The sequence below is a fragment of the Lactuca saligna genome, chromosome 3, assembly GCF_052625555.1.
Source record: "Lactuca saligna cultivar CGN05327 chromosome 3, ASM5262555v1, whole genome shotgun sequence".
Lineage (NCBI taxonomy): Eukaryota > Viridiplantae > Streptophyta > Magnoliopsida > Asterales > Asteraceae > Lactuca > Lactuca saligna.
The window spans coordinates 23,159,470-23,181,010 of record NC_136419.1 but is presented as its reverse complement, the minus strand read 5'-3'; the positions used below and the strand labels follow the sequence as shown (position 1 = coordinate 23,181,010).

Below are 21,541 nucleotides of genomic sequence, written 5' to 3'. Positions count from 1 at the left end.
CTTTTTAGGTAAGATAGGGACCAAGCGTGTAACAAAAACAAACAGTAGGTACCTTCCGAGTTAAAAAAATAAATTAGGGACCAAACGTGCAAATTACCCTAAACCATAGGGACCATTCGTGTAATTTACTCCATTTTTTATTAGTATTTTAGGCCTCCGAAACTTGGGCTAGAAAATGGTGACGAGAATAGGGTTGTCTTACTTTTTATGTGATAATAATATTACAAATTATGCACCGTCTATTTCGAACCTCCCTCAGTTTGAGCCTCTCTCACGTAAAGCAGAAGATCTACGCATGTATGAAATCATGCCCCGTTCTCTCTCTCTTTCCATCCTTCCCGACAAATTCTCCCTTTCGATTTGCCCAATAATACAGATTCGCTCATTATTCCGGATCATAATCATCAAATAAAAAAAAATCGAAATATGAATCCAGAAAGGATTCAAAACGAAGGCCAGATCAATCCTGCCAGATTTTCGATCAAGGATTCAGTTCGGTACATGTTTGGAGAACAACGTCTGCTGTTTGTGCTTATCGGAATAACCATTGTAGCTCTGATATCCAATGTCGTCGTCATTCCGTCGTCGTCGCAGTCTGAACCGATCTCTGCATCGTTTCAGGTTGCCGTATCGACTTCCGTACCCCGTCGGATAGCCTATGAACTCCCTACACGCAATTTCGATCTCGTCAATGCGGCGGGTCCGTAGCCAAATCACCAATTCATTTTTTATTTTATTTACATATTCATCCTTTTAGGGTTTTGTTAGCAACAAATTTGAATACGATTTTAGATGCAGTCGATCCATTATGTGCAATAATGGACTCGATAAGACTAATAAATCTCAGCTCAAGAGGGAATCATCGCAAAAACCTTGCTAATATAATTAATTACGAACTTAATTATTCCTCCCTTTGATCTTCGTCACACTATAATTAGATCGATGTTTATATATATTTGATTGTACAGGTGCGAGGATTCCTCTTGGGTTGAAGTCGAAGAGTTTGAGGGTGTTAGTGACGGGTGGATCAGGGTTCGTCGGAAGCCATCTGGTGGATCGACTGATGGCGCGTGGGGATAATGTTATCGTACTCGACAACTTCTTTACAGGCCGGAAAGACAACGTACTCCACCATCTTAGGAACCCTAGGTTCGAGCTCATTCGCCATGATGTGGTTGAACCCATCTTGTTAGAAGTCGATCAAATCTATCATCTTGCTTGCCCCGCTTCCCCCGTACATTACAAATACAACCCCGTCAAAACAATCATATCCTTCATAACTTTATTTTCTTCCAGGTTAATTTGTATATATGAAATTTATTGTGACATCGATCTAGAACTTTAATTGTGTTTGTTAGAAATTAATCGATCCTTGACGGAGATTGAGATATCACAAGACAAATGTGGTGGGAACGTTGAACATGTTAGGACTCGCAAAGAGGATCAATGCACGATTCTTGTTAACGAGTACAAGCGAGGTCTATGGCGATCCCCTTGAACACCCTCAAGTCGAGACCTATTGGGGCAACGTTAACCCCATTGGTGAGTTAATTAATTCCAGTATATATCTTTAGCTTAATACATATTGTTAATTTTCCATGGATGCATGCAGGTGTTAGGAGCTGTTACGACGAAGGAAAGCGTGTTGCAGAGACCCTCACCATGGATTATCATAGAGGGCTTAACACCGAGGTTCCCATATATGGTTTTCCGTTTTTCTGTAATTAAGTATCATGGAAAACAACGTACAACTTTTGATGATATCTTTTGCAGGTTAGGATTGCTAGAATTTTCAACACTTATGGACCACGGATGTGCCTTGACGACGGACGTGTTGTCAGCAATTTCGTCGCTCAGGTGGACGTTTAATTATTAATTAACAAATTGTGATTGTTAATTTGGAAAAAAAACACAAATTAATATTTGGTGTATCGATCAATATAATTAAGGCCTTGAGGAAACAACCGTTGACTGTTTATGGAGATGGAATGCAAACAAGGAGCTTCCAATACGTGTCCGACTTGGTAGATGGATTAATGAGGCTAATGGAAGGAGAACATGTTGGACCTTTTAATCTCGGAAACCCTGGTGAATTCACCATGCTTGAACTCGCCAAGGTAACCCTAAAACGCTGTCATTTTTTATATGTATAAACTTTCAAGGGTTTCTGTGAATTAATTCAAGAAAGCGATGTGGATTTGTGTCAGGTGGTGCAAGATACGATAGACCCAAATGCAAAGATAGAGTTCAGGCCAAATACAGAAGATGATCCACACAAGAGGAAGCCAGACATTTCCAGAGCTAAAGAGCTTCTTGGGTGGCAGCCGTCAGTGACACTCCGGGAAGGACTTCCTCTGATGGTGTCGGATTTCCGACAACGCATCTTTGGCGACCTCAAAGAAGGTGGTAGCAGTATGAGTACGTTTTAACTTTGTGTTTGTTTAGGTTAATTAATTAGGTTAATTAGGAAGTCAGGGAGACTTTCTCGAAGAATAAATTTATCACTAAAAAAGAAAAAAAGAATATATATAAATGATTGTTTAGTACCAAAATGGTATTTGAATTCCAATCAAAAAAGGCCTTTATATTTGCTGTTAAAATGGACCTTACACAAAAATAGTGTTAAATTTGATGGTTGGTTGGTTGGTGTAATATGGTGGCTAAGAGAGATATATATTGTGTATTGTATAGGGATAATGAATAATGTGAAAATGGAATACCTGGAAACTTTACGTATTTTTGTATTTATATACCGTGTATTGAAATTGTATACTTATAATATCTCGCGAATTTGATTTAAATACGTGCATAAAAAGCTTAGTATGTAGCTTCTTTATCAAGATTGCCATATTCTCTGTTACCTTTTCCACTGAACTTGGGACACTGATTTCAAGATTTTGCAAGTGACATACACATGGGATACAAAAGTCGGGCATCGTGGTGTTAACTTCTGTTTGAAAATATTAATTGATTTTTAACATTCATTATTTATTTTTTCTGGATTAGTTTTGTATTTATTTTTGTTGTTGGGATGATTGTGGACATATTGTTATTCCTTATCGTGACACTTTTTGTTATTGATCTGGTTTAAAGAATAGTTTCTGTTATTATAGATTTCTTCTGGGGAAAATGACTTAAAAACCCAACGAAGTTTTCAAACCGTTTAAAAAACTCCAATCATGTTTTGTCTGTTCAAAAAAACTCAACAAACTTAACATTATATCTACAAAACCCAACTAAGTTACACTTTCTTGAAAGTCAAATAAGAGAAACAGATGATGTGGCTTATTACCGTATCGGAAAAATGACTTGTTAGACCAACGAAGTTTCCAAAACGTTTAAAAAACTCCAATCATGTTTTGACTGTTCAAAAAAAAAACCCAACGAACTTAAATAAAACAAAATTGGAATTTTCTGAACGGTTTGAAACTTTGTTGAACTTTTTAGACAAAAGGTTAAGTTCGTTGGGTTTTTTTGAACAGACAAAACATGATTGAGGTTTTTTGAATGGTTTGGAAACTTCGTTGGGCTTTTAAGTCATTTTCCCATTTCTTCTGGGTTGCAGCTTGTTTTTTTGTTAATCTAGTACAAAATTTGACGCGTGGATTCTGGGATTTGACCCGTAGTTTTAATCCGGTGATATAAAGAAAGGGCAGCTGCATTTTAGAGTGATAGATTGATTTTTTCAATTACATCTATCTCTCTCTCTCTCTCTCTCTCTATATATATATATATATATATATATATATATATATATATATATATATATATATATATATATATATATATATATATATATATATCATAGATGTTAGGATTTATCAATATTTTGATGTTTTTTTCTTGATAATTTGTTTTAGATTTGGTTGAGTGATATATTAGAATAAATATTTGCAGTGAGGTTTTATTTGTATATACATGAAAACTTTAAGGTTTTTTTGTCATTAAATGATATAATAGTTATTGATGTTCGGAAAAAATTATTATTATAATTTTTAACATGGTATTAGAGTCATGGTGGCTAGGAGTTTCGTTCACTGACTAATCTGTTCTTGCGCTCATCAGACATGAAAGGTATCTTCACTTTGTTTTTTTAGATCCTTTGTTTTCTGTTGTTTAGATCCTTGTAGATCTTCATAGATCGATTAACCTTGGTGAGTTCTATAGAAATCTCTAGTTCGTTGACGTAGTCTGTGAAAATCTAGGGTTCTTGTTTTGATCTAAGGTTTTCTGTGGAATTTCTTCCAATTGAAAACGTTTTTTTTTCTTTGTTATCTCTTGAGATCCTGGTGCTGCGAGTTTCTTGTTTGTTCTTGCAGATTTGTCATCTCTTGGTGTTCTTCGCTTGACGGACTTTGTCTCTTCATTTGACGTACTTCATCTTCGTCAACTCCTCGATCGACCAATCCCTAAACTCTGAAATAACTCTCTTGAGAACCGGCTTCATCATCGTTAACTCATGTAGGGAACTGAGTAACGGGAGTCGATCTGGGTTCTTCTTTTGCTAACTTGCTCTGTGAGCGTATTCTTGTTCCCTTCCACTGCTTTTCTAGTTATACTTGTGGAAGATCCTGGTTGTCTTTAGTACACAAGTTACTATTCATCACTTTGTGTTGTTTTCTTGACTTTGTGTTTATTGTATTGGGCCCCCAACAAACATGTGGTGACCATTTGGACTTTAAGTCAACATAGATGTCTGATTTCTTTTCTTGTTTGTTATTTGTGTGCTTGATTTCTTTATCCGATTATTTTTTATTTGTTTACCATGACTGGTGAAACTCCTGGTAGTAGTGATAAGGACAGTCATGTTGACTTTGATGATCCCTTGTATATACATCATTATGATAATGTCGTAACCCGTATCAACACTATAAAGTTAACTGATGTGACATCCCCAAAATCTCGATCAGAAAAGACCGATTTCATTTATGCTTTTTAAAATAATTTTCAGAGTAAATCCTTTTAATTTTAAAAGAGATGCGGAATTTGTTCCCAAAAACAAAACATGATAAAATAGATATTTATCAAAACATTTCATAAAGAAATATGATTTCATTTCACAATCAAAAGTCGGGATGTCATGTTCCGATACAGGTCATAAAGCATAAACGATAACATTACAAGTCATTCAACAAATATATACATATACAGACTTGTAAACAAAACAACTTGATGTTCGCCCATCTTAAGCTCTTGCGCCACTTCCTGTAAAATAAATCAACTGAGTGGGTCAGGCTTGGGAGCCTGGTGAGCATATAGGGTTTTCAACCCACAATAATTATATTTAATTTCAACAATCAACAATAAACCCGATTACCCATTCCCGTTATCCTCACCTTACGTTCCTAAAAATAACGTCTATTATAAGGAACCAATTTCAGGATTTTTCATCGGGACGGACATTACTGCAGAGGGGCTTCCTCAACAATAAGTGTCCTAAAGGCAACCATGTGGGGGATAGAGTACACCGGTGAACACGTCGTTCACAACACCTACAGGTAATGAGCCTGCTAGTGTTCCACAGGACAATCTAGAATAGTCCGTGGTCGTCATCCATACTCTGCTGAATGACTAGAATAACACCAATAACACCGAGGCCTCTCATCTGTTTATTACACACCAATTACCTACCCATGTTCTACCCAACATATTAGTAGATAAAAATATACATTTTTATACATTGTTTAAAAACCTATATAACATGTTTTAATCAACACATATTCCACATAACAGATGAGGCATACACACATAACACGTATTTCATAGAGAATACATCAGATCTATAAGATAGCAGAGAGTGAATATACACTCACACGTATAACAACCAAATATATACACATAACACGTATTTTATAGGAAATACTTCATAATATTGCGTTGGAATGAAAATAACTACACACTCACTTGATCAGAAGATGATTGGGCAGCACTATGGCTTGCAGAAGAGGTGTTTCTCCGTAGATCTGGAAGATCTTCACAAAACCGGGCTCCTCGCGGGCAGCGTTTCGGCTCGAGAATAACGCTCTTCGGGATCCTCGGGGCTTCGGATCTTGCTTCGGGGCTCGGGAATGATACCGGGGCTTTGGGGCATAAACGACACGCAAAACGAGGCAAAACTTAGAGAGAGGGAAGAGTTTGAACAAGAGAAAATGGCTGAATTCGAGTTCTATTTATAGGCTGCTGGGTCTAGGATTACGCGGGGCGTAATCTCACATTACGCAGGGCGTACTCAGTACGCGGGGCGTACTCGCGTTACGCGGGGCGTACTTTGACGTCACTGCGTGCGTCGACTGGTGGCACTCGAGTATTGGTCAGACAAGTTGCATCCGACTGAGTACGCTGGGCGTACTCAAATTACGCGGGGCGTAATTGACTCGTCGAACTTCTAAATTGCGTAACCTTCACATACGAGCTCCGTTTTCGACGTTCTTTATATCCACGCGAAGTTCAGACCATACTCTACAACTTTCATTTAGACTCCGTCGGCTAATTTTGACTTTTATTTTTATTATTTATTTTTAGAAGGCCGGGACAGAAAAACTTCGTTATAAATTCATAACTTCTTCGTCTGACGTCCGTCCTCGCCTAACTTGTCATCGTTTCGCTACTAACAACGAGATCTTCGTTTCTCATTTAGATTGTTTCGGCTAAAAACCGCTCGATCTCAAATCGAGTATTCGGGCTGCATACTGCCACGTCGAAACTTCAGAAAATCATAACTTCCTCATACGAAGTCAGATTTAGGCGTTCCCTTTATGCACGCTCCCGGTTTAACGAAATCTGCGACTTTCGTTTAGATCGCTAAGGCTAAATATCGCTCTATCTTAAATTCATATTTTATGTCACTCGGCGTCGTGTCGGTTCTGTCGCGAAACTTCGACAGGTCATAACTTTTTCGTTATAACTCAGATTTTGGCATTCCTTATATCTCCGGAATCCTTGTTTCGACCACTACAACTTTATGCAAAGATATCGGGCGTATCTCACACTTTAATTTTGATGCTTATTTTATTCTTAATTCATTAAATTATAAAAATCAAGAAAATAAACACATAATTCACAAATAATACATTCTTATTATTTCAAATTTAGTTACAAAGGTTAACCTAGACTATTACATTATTAAAAATGGCAAGCCCAGAAACACGGACGTTACAATTCTCTCCACCTTAGAATGATTCCGTCCCCGGAATCACACACCAGCAAACAAATGCGGATAGCGACTCATCATGTCACTCTCCGTCTCCCAGGTGAGATTTGGCCCATCCGTGTGTTTCCATCAGACAAGCACTAACTCCACCATCTTACGTCGCAATTTCTTAGTCTTTCGGTCAACAATTGCCTCCGGTTCCTCAATCAACCTTTTGTTCTCATCGATCCTCAACTCTGAAAGTGGAATTACGTCGGGAACTTCTCCCGTGAACTTCCTCAAATAACACACATGGAAAGTGTTATGAATTCCATTCAGTTCTTCTGGTAGTTCGAGCTTGTAAGCTTGGTTCCCAATCCTCTGAAGAACTTTAAACGGTCCAATAAACCTTGGACTTAACTTTTCCCTTTTTCCAAATCTTATAAGTCCCTTCCACAGCGAGACTTTAAGCAAAACCGAATCTCCAACTTCAAAAGTCATCGGTCTTCGCTTTTTGTCAGCATAACTCTTTTGACGATCCTGAGCTGCTAACATTCTCTCCCTAATTATTTTCAACTTTTCAGCAGTTTGATGGACTATCTCCGGCCCCATAAACTGCTTTTCCCCAGCCTCAAGCCAACAAGACGGCGTACGACACTTCTGTCCATACAAAGCTTGATAAGGTGCCATCTTTATGCTCGAGTGAAAACTATTATTATAGGAAAATTCTACCAAAGGTAAATGTTCATCCCAATTACCTAGGAATTCCAAGGTACACGCTCTTAACATATCTTCAAGTGTTTGTATCGTCCGTTCGCTCTGACCATCAGTCTGCGGATGGTAAGCTGTACTTAGACACAACTTGGTACCCAATTCCTCTTGTAGACTTTTCCAAAATCGTGAGGTGAAACGGCTATCACGATCCGACACAATCGTTATCGAAACACCGTGAAGCCTCACAATTTCCTTCACGTAAGAATTCGCAAGCTTTTCCATAGACCATTTCTCATTGGCTGCTATGAAATGCGCACTCTTAGTGAATCGATCGACGACCACCCAAATCATGTCGTGACCATTCTTTGTTCTGGGCAGTTTAGTGACAAAATCCATAGTAATGTCTTCCCACTTACCCATAGGCACAGGCAATGGTTCTAAACTCTCGTACGGTTTCTGATGTTGTGCCTTGAATCTTGCTCAAGTCACACACTCGACCACATACTTCACAATGTCGAGCTTCATTGTCGGCCACCAATAATAGGGTTTCAGGTCCCTATACATTTTAGTGCTACCGGGATGAATTGCATACATGGTCTTGTGAGCTTCTTCCATCAGAAGATCTCTGGCTCCTCCTGTCTTAGGTATCCAAATCCGATCTTGGAACACCTTCAGTCCGTGACTGTTTACACCGAACACCAACGTTTTGCCCAAACGTTCCTCCTTTCGGTCATTCTTCTCCGAAGCTTCCTCTTGAGCTTTCTTTATACTTTCCAAAATGGTTGAGACAACTTCAATTCTCAACGCTCTTGGCCTTCTCTTTTCAAGATTGACTTTCTGACTGAGAGCATCAGCGACAACATTGGCTTTACCGGGGTGGTAAATTAACTCACAGTCGTAGTCTTTAAGTAGTTCCAGCCAGCGTCGTTTCCTCATATTCAATTCTTTCTGACTAAAGAGATACTGGAGACTCTTATGATCAGTGAAAATTTTGCACTTCGTGCCATAGAGGTAATGCCTCCATATTTTCAGAGCGAAAACTACCGCTGCCAACTCCAAATCATGAGTCGGGTAGTTCTTTTCATGCTCTTTCAGCTGTCGAGATGCATACGCGATCACCTTATCTCTTTGGGTCAAGACACAACCCAATCCAACACCAGACGCATCGCTATAAACAGCGAAGTCTTCAACTCCATCGGGTAGAGAAAGTATCGGTGCCTCGCATAGTTTCTTCTTTAGCTTCTCGAATGCTTCTTTATGCTTATCACTCCAAGCATAAGTAGCTCCTTTGTGGGTCAAAGCTGTTAATGGACTAGCAATCGAAGAAAAGCCTTGGATGAACCTTCAGTAATATCCGGCTAATCCTAAAAAGCTTCAAATCTCCGTGGGACTTTTTGGTTGTTCCCACTTCATTACAGCTTTAATCTTTGCTGGATCAACCATTATACCTTCTTGGTTGACCACGTGACCCAAGAATTGGACTTCTCGAATCCAAAAATCACATTTGGAGAACTTCGCATACAGCTTCTCCTTCTTCAAGACTTCCAAAACTTCTCGCAAGTGTCTGCCATGCTCCTCTTGGCTTTTTGAATAAATCAGAATGTCATCAATGAACACTATCACAGATTTGTCAAGGAACGGATTACAAACCCTGTTCATTAAATCCATGAATGCTGCTGGAGCATTGGTTAGTCCAAATGACATAACTAAAAACTCATAGTGTCCATATCGGGTTCTGAATGCAGTCTTCTCTATATCCTGCTCTCTTACTTTTAGCTGATGATATCCTGACCTCAAGTCGATCTTTGAGAAATAACTTGAACCTTGTAGTTGATCGAATAGGTCATCAATCCTTGGCAACGGATATCTATTCTTTATTGTTGCCTTATTCAGCTCTCGGTAATCAATGCACATCCTCATGCTTCCATCTTTCTTCTTTACGAATAACACCGGAGCTCCCCAGGGTGATGAACTAGGTCTAATGAAACCTTTGTCCAATAACTCCTGAAGTTGCATCATCAGTTCCTTCATCTCCGTCGGTGCTAATCGATAAGGTGCTTTTGCAATTGGCGTTGTTCCGGGCAACAAGTCAATACGAAATTCTACTTGTCGATCGGGCGGTAATCCAGGAAGATCTTCGGGAAATACTTCCGGATAATCACACACAACAGGAATATTTTGCATCACCTTCTTTTCCTTCTTAGCATCGATCACGAATGCTAAGTATGATGTACACCCCTTGGTCAAACATTTTCTGGCTTTCATTAGAGAAATGATTCCAGAATTTACTCTGCGTTTATCTCCATACACCATAAATGATTCCTTTCCAGGCGGATTCATTTTCACTATTTTCTTCTTGCATAAAATTTCGGCATCATTGACACTAAGCCAATCCATTCCCAAAACGATGTCGAAACCATTAAGTTCTATAGGTAATAATTCCTCGTGGAACTTATTCCCATTCAAATCAATTAAAATGTTTTTCATACGATAGCTAACAGGTACAAACTTGCCACTAGCACCTTCAACTAATAAAGCATTATCTAGTCTCACAATAGGCAAAGCTAGTTTTCTACCAAATTCATGCGATATAAAGGAGTAGTTGGCTCCAGAATCAAATAAAATTTGGGCAGGCAAATTGTTAATGAGAAAGGTACCTGAAGCGACATCAGCTTCATCTTTAGCAGCTTCCAGTGTCATCTTGGAACACCTTCAGTCCGTGACTGTAAAGGAAAACCCTAATTTTCAAGGGTTTGTACCCTGTTTAAGGAACTTATGGATCATTTGCGGCCTCCCTAATTATCCTATCTATCCAGAGAGAAACCATAGCCGCATTTTGGTGCTTTCTTGAGTGTGTATGAGCTTTGGGGAGTGAATCTTGTGTTTTTTTTGGAAGGAACCTTGAAGGTTGAACAGATTGAGGTGAGGAGAGGGCTTTGGATCCAGCAGCTACTTGGTTTTAGCATCCATTAGAGGTAAAAAGTTGCTACCTTGATCTCTATTTACTTAGATCCCATCTTATGAAACAATATGGTCACTTTTGGTGCGAAAAGGGTGTCATACTTGGATTTAGACTTGTCATAAGGATAGGGTTCCAAATCTAGACACCTCTAGGTCTTCAATGACATAAATTTGCCCACTTTATCTAGTTTAGGCCCTTTCCATGCACTAAAACCTTGTAGGTACCTTAGTTTTAGTGTTTTAGCCTTGTGAGGCCTTGCATGCACGTAAAGCTTGCAACTTCACGTGGTAACTAAACTATCTGTAGTTTGGAGCCTTAGATCCCACTTGAAAGGACTGAACACAAAAGGGCTGAAGGGACTCAATGAGTTGCTTAGCCAAATCGACGAGTCGAGTAGGGTTTTCTCGTTTTCGGGATCCTAAGTGATTTCGATGAGCTGATTAAGAGATTTTGGTTTCGTAACACCGTAAATTTTCAAACAAAATTTTCATTTAAAAATCACATTAATCTCATTAATAAAATCACAAAATTCCTAAAAATATCAATTTATCAAAACACATGTCCATAATAATGAAATCTAGGATCCTCATAACATATCTCCGTCTCATACGTACAATCAAGTCGGTGCCTTCCCATGATCCTGAGAAGTACCTAAAACACATAACACATAACATGGTAAGCACGAAGCCTAGTGAGTTCCCCAAAATACCACACATATCTCATCGACCTCTTATGGTTATGCTTGAATAATACCCTCCGGTCAATGTGTCTCAGTGGGACCCTCCGGTCCTGACTCAGTAAGCTCAGAATAATATGCAACACAAATCACAAAGGTAAAATGCAGGATATCACAATACTTAATATCGGTCACACAAATATTACCACTTTAGGTAAGTATAGTGAGAATACTCTTCTCGTAAGTAAGCAAACAAATAATCCCGTACGCGAATCTTCGAACTAGCCTTTGCCTAACACGTAGGATAATTATCTCTAATTAACACTCAATCACGACTCTAAATAAACTAAGTTATTTTCTCTCTCAACTCTTAGAATGGGTAAAAGACCATTTTACCCCTCCATGGTCCCCATAATCCCTATCTAGAAAAAACCCAAAAGTCAACAAAAGTCAACACTTGAGTCAACGGTCCATGTTGATCTGAATCGTTGAGTTCATCTATGTGACTCGCCTAGTCCACTTGTTCCTTTAGAAATGTCGCGAAAACCCAACTTAACTTGTCGAGTTACCCATGTCCAGACTCATCGGGGAAAACCACAGTCGACTCGTCGAGTCAACTGATTGACTCAACGAGTCCATACAATATGTTTTCTCATTCAAACGTTTTAATTCAGATCTACAACTCCACACTCTAGATCTAGCCTCCCAAGGCTCGAATGTCACGTAAAGCTGCTAGCTTTTACGTTCATGCGTTGCATATTTGCTCATAATGCTAATACAAACTCCAACAAGGGTTAGATGCACAAAAGCTTGTCTCTAGCTCAATAAATCTCCGACCTTTGGGCTCTTAAGTCCTCCTACAGTTCATATCTGAGGTTTCAACCTCATGATATTCTCAAATAACTCATTTTCTCAAGATAGATGGGAGAAAACCCTAAAAACCTCCCTAAACTAAGATCTCACGAAGGAAAGGTCAAGATAGAAGCTTTTTACCATTGCGCTGAATCTAATCACTAAAGAACTTTGGATCTACAACCCCTCATTGATCAAACACGCCAAGCTCTCCAAATCTCTTTCCAAAGATGCACAAAAGCACTTAATTTAGTCTCTCTCTCTCTCTCTCTCTCTCTCCCCCTCTCTCTTACAAGTCAATGTGATCGATTAATGTTTCACACAAGGGAGTTGGGTGGCTGGTGAGGCGGAAATGAGGGCTTTAGGTCCTTTAAATAGGACCCAACCCCAGAGATCTAGGGTTTCTTCTCACGACGCCAACTCACCGAGTTGTTCTCTCCGACTCGCCGAGTTGGCTGTAAAACCTATGTGACCAAATCAACTCTACTCGACGAGTCAGGACACCTACTCGTCGAGTTACTCAATTAATTCATAAATAAATATATAAATATTATACCTGGAGTCGGGATGTTACAGGTTTAGAGTTTTCGGCCCTTGGAAATTAAGGAACTTGATGAGTTACTCAGGTGACTCAGCGAGTTGACTCGGGATTTCGGTTGTATGGACTCTGAAGGAACTTGACGAGTTGCTGGATGCACTCGACGAGTTGGGGTCAACATGGACTGTTGACATTGACTTTGATCAGGGTTGACTTTAAGGGTATTTATGGTATTTCGGGATTTTGACAAGTTAATCATATGATGATTATTAGGCAGTTGAGTTGGAGCTGTACGTTAGGACTTATCTGATCTTATCTTGTCAGTTCAGCATTCTCGAGAGGTGAGTCTCCTCACCATACCAATGGGTCGAAGGCACCAAGGCTGACCCATTTTTATGATATGTGATATACTAGCTGAGTTGTATTATGTGGCATGATAGTTGGTTATGTGCTAGGAAGTATGCTAGCTGTATATGTGGTATGCTTGTATGGAAGACCATGGGAGAGCCCATGGCACCTGGATGTAAGACCATATGGAGAGCCCATGGATTTCCTATTATAGACCATAGAAGATCCCACGACACCCGGATGAAATACCATGTGGAGAGCTCATGGCTTTCCTATTAAAGACCATGCGAGAGCCCATGACACTTAGGTGTAAGACCATGTGGGGAGCCCATGGCATTTTGGAGTAAGACCCTGGGGACGAGCCCACGACATCCCTATATGTTGTATGCATGGCTTATGTGGTATATGTAGCTTTTATAGCTAATATGGTTATGTGATTATGTAGATTGTGTGGGGTATGCTCTAGGGAACTCACTAAGCATTAGCTTACAGTTTTTGGATTTGTTTCAGGTACATATGAGCCTAAGGGAAAGGGAAAGACTTTATGGCGTGGCATGCACTCTCACTCAGGAGTTTTTATGGGACACTCTGATGTTTGGAATAATATTTTTGATGTTATGAATTTGAAAACAAATGTACTTGAGATTTTATGTTTTATTGGAAATGTTTTGACTATTTAAAAATAAAATTTTTCTTTTGAAAATTAGGTCATTACACATAGTCGTCTTGGTCACCCTACTAATCAAGCTTTAAACTATTTAAAGGAAAATTTGAAACTTGGAAATGATACTTTGCCTCCTTGTGATATTTTCCATATAGCTAAACAAACTAGGGAGTTTCATTTAATAAGTCAACATAACACAAGTAAACTAGGTGAGTTAATTTATCTAGATGTTCGGGGACCTTATAGGGTTGCAACAATTGAAGGTTTTAAGTACTTTGTAAACTAGGCGAGTTAATTTATTTAGATGTTCGGGGACCTTATATGGTTGCAACAATTGAAGGTTTTAAGTACTTTCTGACTATTATGAATGACTTTACAAGGGCCACTTGGATTTTTTTCATAAAAACAAAAGAATAAGTTTTTGATTGTTTTATGTCTTTTTCAAAAAATTTGTTAAATCAATTTGGTGTTAAAATTAAAGTTGTTAGTTCTCATAATGGAACTAGGTTTATTAATAATCGAATGAAGTCTTTTTTTCTATCGTATGTTCTTTATCAGATTTGTTTTGTTTATAAATGAAACCCAAGACATATATCGAAGGCCCTATATCTAAGGCTTTATAATTATTCTGCACTTAGCACTTTCAACCCTTCATTCAATTTTGTGCTAACTTTACTCTAGTGAGAAGAATGCATACATTTAAGGTTTCTTACTAATGATATTAATCCTAATCTATATTAAGTGTACATCATTAGTCCATACTAATACTAAATGCTAATTGTAACACTCGATTTCATGTGCAAAATTATTTCTTTTGCATATGATTTTCCTTTTGAAGGCCACGACGTGGTGAAGCCTCACCACGACGAGGCAATGAATTTTGGGCCGCAGAGGTTTAATGAAACACCACGACTGTGGTGGTTGTAGAGGAAAATCCTAAAGTTTAAGGGTTGGGCCTTATTTAAATATCCTTAACCCCTCTTAGCCTCCCTCCCATCAGCCTCCACCTCTCCCAGATCATCCCTTGCAATCCTAGATCCTTTATGTGAGTTTTTAGCCTTAAAGTGTGTGTTTTTGGTGCTTGTGAAGGGAGAAAGTAGTGAAAGATCACATTGGGAATCTAAAGCAAGGAAGATCTAAGAGTTTACCTTCTTCTAGCATCTCAAAGAGGTATAAAGTCTTTATCTTGATGAGTTAATGGATAGATCTTTGGATTTTGCCCCTTTTTTCTCTATGTCTTGTTGCCTTGTATGGTTGAACCTCATAAAGCTTGTAACCTTATTAGTCTCTAGGCCATTTGAAGCATTTGGCTCTTTGGATCTAGTTTGGAATTGAGTATTGAGGACATACATAGAATCTTGGCCTTTTTGCCCTATTTGTTTTGACCTAATAAGAGCTTAATACATGCATTGGACACGCATGTATGAAAAGCACCAATTTTTATGGTGTGTTTGGTGTTAGAGACTATTTTTAAGCTTTTGGTCAAGAAACCTTATGGATTGGATGGTTATTTCTTAATCCATGAAGTGTTTTGCATCTTAAAGCTGAGATCTATACATTTTGGAGGGTTCTATTGGATAAAGTTAGAAACTTTATCCATCTAGACTCTATTTTGGACCAAATATGATATGGAGACCCTTTGAAATTGAAGAAAGTGGTTGGATGCATTAAGTTGCTAAATACCATGTTACCATGACGTGGTGGCGGGGCTGTTCGCGATTGTTTTTTGTTTTGTCGTATTCAACACCAGGACGTGGTACAAGGGTACCACGACATGGAAGTCAACTGAGTTGACTTTTCATGACCTTTTTTACCATTTCGCTTAATTGGACCCAAAGGGGTATTTTAGGTATTCTGGTTTATATTGAGAATTGGTATTTTACCCTATTTTGGACTCTTAGTGTTAGTCGGGATCCAATTATTAATTGGATGTTACTTTGTGATAGCGCAGGGATTTTAGTGTGCCAGTAGCCAGAGATTTTCTGTGAGATTCAGCAGTGTGAGGTGAGTTTCCTCACCATGTTTAGCGGGTCTAAGGCATTAATGCTAGCCCATGGTTGTTATGTAGGATGTTAGATGTCTGTGTGACTCTTGCATGTGTATGTGCTTGTTATGCTTATATGATTTGTATGTGGGTGGGCCCCGTTATATTTACTGGGCGGTGCCCGTTATGAGAGTGTGGGCGGAGCCCGTTATATTCATTGGGCGAGGCCCATTACGTGATTTATTTATGTATGATATGTGGTATTTCGGGGAACTCACTAAGCTTTGTTCTTACGGTTTTCAATTTATGTTTCAGGTACTTTAGGATTGAAAGGGAAGAGCTCGACATTGATTGCAGAGCACACATCACCTTTTTTGGCACTTTGAGAATTACTTTGATATGTTTTGATGTATTGACACATTTTGATCTTTTTGGGTTTTATGACAATGTTTGATTAATGTTTTCATTAAATCAAAAATGAAAATTTTGGGACGTTACACTAATAGGGATTAATCATAAACCTTGCACTCTTCTTATAAGCCATCCACTCTTCTTAATTAAGTATGACACCTAAAATAATACTTACACAAGTTAAGTTGATACATAAATATAATGATTTACTTACAAAACTTTCAACCCAATTTCTAGATGTTTAAGTTACCTTCCTCTTAGGACGGTTTCTTTTTTCAATTTCATCATCCTTTGAACTCCACATTATCAAAAACCACCTTAACATTACACGTTAGCATCATGTCATAAAAAAATCTCATCTTAGAATTCCCCATTTGTGCTTAGTGCCAACTTAGCATATGGTAACCAGGAGGTTACCTAATAACATATAACCTTTTAAAAAGACAATTGAAACAAAATCAATAAACCAAAATAAAATAAATAAATAAGGCATCCTCAAAATCGAAATATGTAACATAGTGTGTGTTATTTAGCTATACTATACTATAAAAAATATTTTTCCTTTCACCAAATTCATTTGTGTAACATCCCAAAAAAAATGAACAAAATTTAAACTGTTCAAAACAACCTCTTTTTCTAATAGAGGTGTTTCAAAACTATTGTTTTCGAGACATTATTTAAAATCAGAGTCTTCCAAGATCCAATTAATCGTAAAATCAAGGACGTGTACGGTCACGCCTTCTCCCTATCACGATCATCTAAGGTACCTAAAACCATAAACTAAAAACAGTAAGCACGAAGCTTAGTGAGTTCCCCCAAAGTACCACCACATAAACATAATAGCAAACAACATGCATACAAAGCCTTCAGCCTGACTGGAACACCGCACCAGCCTACAACCTATCTGGTACGCTCACAGAACCTTCAACATGACTGGTACGCCTCGCCACGCCTTCAGCCTATCTGAAACGTTTTCCGGGCCTTTGGCATGACTGGTACGCCCCTCGGGCCTGCAGTATATCCGTGACCCCCTGGGTCTCTTGGTCTTCAGTCTTCATTGGTCCGCCCCAACCCAATTATACACAACATGTCGACATATACATATCCAATAAACATATAAGCTCGATAAACTATATCAACATATTTATATAAACATTACCGAGTTTATTGACTGACAGCACAAAGCAGTACAGTCTCAACCCACCTACACTACAGCTACATATAGCACATATAAAGACATATCCAAGAAGCGGATAATAGGCAGATCTACCGATCACTAAGCATAACATCATTCTACATACCAGGATACTGATCTAACAGATCACCACAACACAATAACATACTATAACATAACATGATATCTAACCCAATGGTTCGGCCTTGGTGCCTTCGACCCGCAAGTACAGTGAGGAAAACTTACCTCTGAATCTGAACAATAACTGATGAGACCCTGACTCCGAATCTCATATCTATCTGACACCTAACCAACAAAAGACCAATTTTCAAACATAATCCAAACTACCCCCTCTCCCCAATCGAGTCAAACTGTGGCAATTGGTCAAAAGTAAAAAAGAGTTAACTCAACTAACTACCACATCGTGGTAGCCCTTTACCACGTCGTGGCATCGAATACGATAAAATAGTCGCAACCATCCCCGCCACCACATCGTGGCGGCCTTACCACGTCGTGGTAATTGGATTTTCACTAGATTAACATATTCAGCCATTTCCTTCAATCCAAAAGGGTCTCCAACTAAGATCTGGTCCATAATAGGGTCTAGATGGATAAAGTTTCCGACTTTATCCAATAGAACCCTCCAAAGTGCATAGATCTCAACTTTAATGTCCAAAACAACACATGACTTAAGCAATATCCACTCCGTCCTTAAGATTACTTGCCCAAGGGACCCATAAGAGTTTTTAACACCAAACACATCATAAAAATTAGTGTTTTTCAGACATGCATGTCCAATGCATGTCTTGAATTCTTATTAGGTCAAATTAGGTCAAAAGGGCCAAGATTCCATGCATGGCCTCAAAACTTAAATCTAAATCAGATCCAAAGATCCAAATGCTCCAAATGGCTTGGAAATTCATAAAGTTGCAAGCTTTATGAGATTCAACCTTCCAAAACAACAGTACATAGAGAAAAGTGGACAAAATCCATAGATCTATCAACTAACTCATCAAGATGAAGACTTTATACCTCCTTGAGATGCTTGAGGAAGATAAAATCCTGAACCCATGTTGCTTTGGACTCCCAATATGATCTTCCACCAACTTCCTCCTTTACAAGCACTAAACACTCGCACTTAAGGCTAAAAACTCACACAAGGGATCTAAGGTCTGGAAGGGACGATTTCGAGAGATGGAGGCCGAATAGAGGAAGGCTATGAGAGGTTAAAGGGTTTAAATAGGGCTCAAACCTTTAAACTTTAGGGTTTTCTCTAATAGTCGCCACCACGTTGTGGCAAACTCACCACATCGTGGTGGTTCATTAAACCTCCGTGACCCAAAAGCTTATCGCCACGTCGTGGCGAGGCTTTACCACATCCTTGCCGAAAAAGAAGTTCAACCTTTTGACTCTTAAAGACCCTAATTCGATTCATCCAAGAAAATGGATGTTACAGTTTGAAACTCCCATGATTTTTTAATTTCTTTCTAATATTGATTATAAATTGGTTAATAATGATAAACAAATGCAAAAACTAAATTATAATCTCAAATTAACTTAACTTCAGTATTAAAATAACATCTTTTACTTATACTTATAAATTATGTCTTTAACTTTAAAAATATTATACTTAACTTATTACTTTGTATATGATATTATATTTGAATCATAGTCATTTAAAAGTCATAACTTTGAAATAGTTTTTATAAAATACTAAAATTATTAATTTAATTATAAAGTAAAAGGGTAATTTAGATCAAAATTTTAATTAAACTTCAAAGAAAATCCAATGATTATTTTGTAAATTATTAAAAGTTCATAAAATTTAGTGTTAAAAAATATTTTGTAAATAGTTAAAAAGTTATAAATTGTAGTGTTATTTGTAAAACCTAAACTATAATCCCAAATTAACTTAAAAAATCCTAAAACTATTTTTGTAAACCTAAACTATAATCCCAAATTAACTTTAAAAAAAAAATCCTAAAACTATTTTTATAATAATTAGGAGTTTCAACATTAGTAGCTTAAATATAACTTACAACAGCAATAGCTAAAAGTATTACTCCCTCCGTTCAAAAATTATTGTTCACAGACAAAAAACACACAAATTAAAGAAACATTAATTACCACTAATTTTATACAATAAAATGACAGTTTTGTTCTTATTTTGCATTTAATGTTTCATTAAATTCTTAGTTGGTTAACTAATAATGAGGGAGTATTTTGATAAAAATATTATTTATCATTAAAAATAGACTATTATTTTGGGACAAATAAAAAAGGAAAGATGAACTATAATTTAGGACGAAAATGAGTATTATATACAAAAATTATATTGTTACATATATAAACAAAAAAAAATGTTTGATGTTTTAAATAATCGCAATGATAAAAATTAAAATGTTAAGCGAATAAATTCTTTTAAATTTAATTAATTATAATTAGTATAAATATTATTAAACTATATATTATATTTAATTTTATTCATAAGTAACCCTTACGTAGATGTCATTTAGACGAGTGAAATTATATAGTTTTAAAAGATGTCTACATTATTGTATAATCCAAAATAAGTAGTGATTTATATCAACATAATATAAAAATTATTATATGAAAGTTAGTAAAGTCATTGTTATCTTTTAAAAACATATATTTGTAAAGATTTCAATTATATATTTGTAATTATGTGTAACGTGAGAGTATAGTATTCGCCTAGTGATTATATATACTTTGAAAGAATACATTGGTCCTGATCCTACCTACGGTGCTCCATCAATATGAAATATCCATAGATATGTTACATAACCTTAAACCTTACCATCATATTCATAGATAGTACCACCATAACAATTGTACATTACCTTTACTGCACCTGTGATTGTCCTGGAAAGGATGTCCAGAAATCTGCCTGTTTTTTACTTTGTTCGATGGTGTTGTCTTGTGGTCAAACTACCAATTTCTCACCTCAAAATATTCACGTAGAATACAAAAGTTTCCTTTTATAGTACTAGAAATGGGCTTTGAATGTGGGCTCAACCGATAATTGATTTACATGTCCCGGGTTTTAGTAGACGATTTCATTGTGATATGTTGTAACATGTAACACAAAAAAATGAATTAATTTGGCCAAAAATCATGCTTCTATGTTCTAAATTTTTTGTACATATGCATTAAATCATAATATGCAAGTGTATATGTTACACTAATACTTTTGCTGTAAATCATATTCTAAAATAAATATTGAACTTAAATTTAAAGTCTAAAATTGTTAAGTATTAGTGCTTCCGGTTTTGTTTTAATTTTATGCAAAACGACTTCAACCATGTTCATTCCTAATTACTTATTGTCTGATATCTAACATACAATATTAAAGACCCATGTATTATACAAAAAAAACGTTTTACATCAATTAAATGCATTAAACGACAAAAATTATAGAAACCATCGGATATGAAAAGAAAAAATAAAATAAATAAAAAAATCCAAATAACCTATTGTTCATTGACTTCAGCTTTTATCTTATTGGCTTGGTGACGCGGTGCGCGGGACCCACGTTGAGTCAATTGCCTTCTTATCCAGTCTCCTTCACGCCACAACTTTTTTCAAAGAACCACACCTTTCCGATTATAGCAAGGCACAGATTTTTTTTTTGGAACTTCATTCATTTAGAAACAAGTACTTAGTTATACATTTTGTCTTATTAAAATCATCTTATATATTTGGTTATTATTATGTCTGTTTTATGATAATATAATTACAAAAAATTATAAATATATTATGGTTTCTTTCATGTAGTCCACTAGAAAATTATAGAAGTATCATAATTGTATTTATATAATAATAATAGAAGTAATAAAATTCTTTATTATGATTTTGTGATTTTTTCAAATTATTGAAAAGGAAGATTACGATTACATGAAATGTACCTTTCAGTTACACTTTGTTTTCAAAATTACAATATAGTTTATATATTATAAATTCGCCATTCGTCAAGAATTAAAGTAACGATAACTTACCATAAAAAAACCCACTTGATAATAGTTGGAGCTTTATAATTGATTAAAGTATAATTTTAATAATATATTTCCA

The 21,541-nt window shown here is 36.9% G+C and overlaps 1 protein-coding gene across 1 annotated transcript; it reads left to right on the top strand.

The window, feature by feature from the left end:
• The first annotated feature begins 276 nt into the window (after positions 1-276).
• On the top strand, positions 277-2,750 carry LOC145033463 (UDP-glucuronic acid decarboxylase 2-like). Its single transcript, XM_078982068.1, has 7 exons — positions 277-700; positions 969-1,267; positions 1,395-1,542; positions 1,613-1,692; positions 1,774-1,857; positions 1,950-2,117; positions 2,208-2,750. Exons 1-7 carry the CDS (start codon positions 427-429, stop codon positions 2,427-2,429), a joined length of 1,275 nt encoding a protein of 424 aa, XP_078838194.1. The 5' UTR covers positions 277-426; the 3' UTR covers positions 2,430-2,750.
• The last annotated feature ends 18,791 nt before the right edge of the window (positions 2,751-21,541 follow it).

Bases quoted from the DNA above. Each gene is read 5' to 3' on its own strand.
- LOC145033463 (XM_078982068.1), top strand. From the start codon at position 427: ATGAATCCAGAAAGGATTCAAAACGAAGGCCAGATCAATCCTGCCAGA. The intron at 701-968 runs GTCCGTAGCCAA...TTGATTGTACAG, and splicing joins CGATCTCGTCAATGCGGCGG to GTGCGAGGATTCCTCTTGGG. The intron at 1,543-1,612 runs GTGAGTTAATTA...GGATGCATGCAG, and splicing joins GGGCAACGTTAACCCCATTG to GTGTTAGGAGCTGTTACGAC.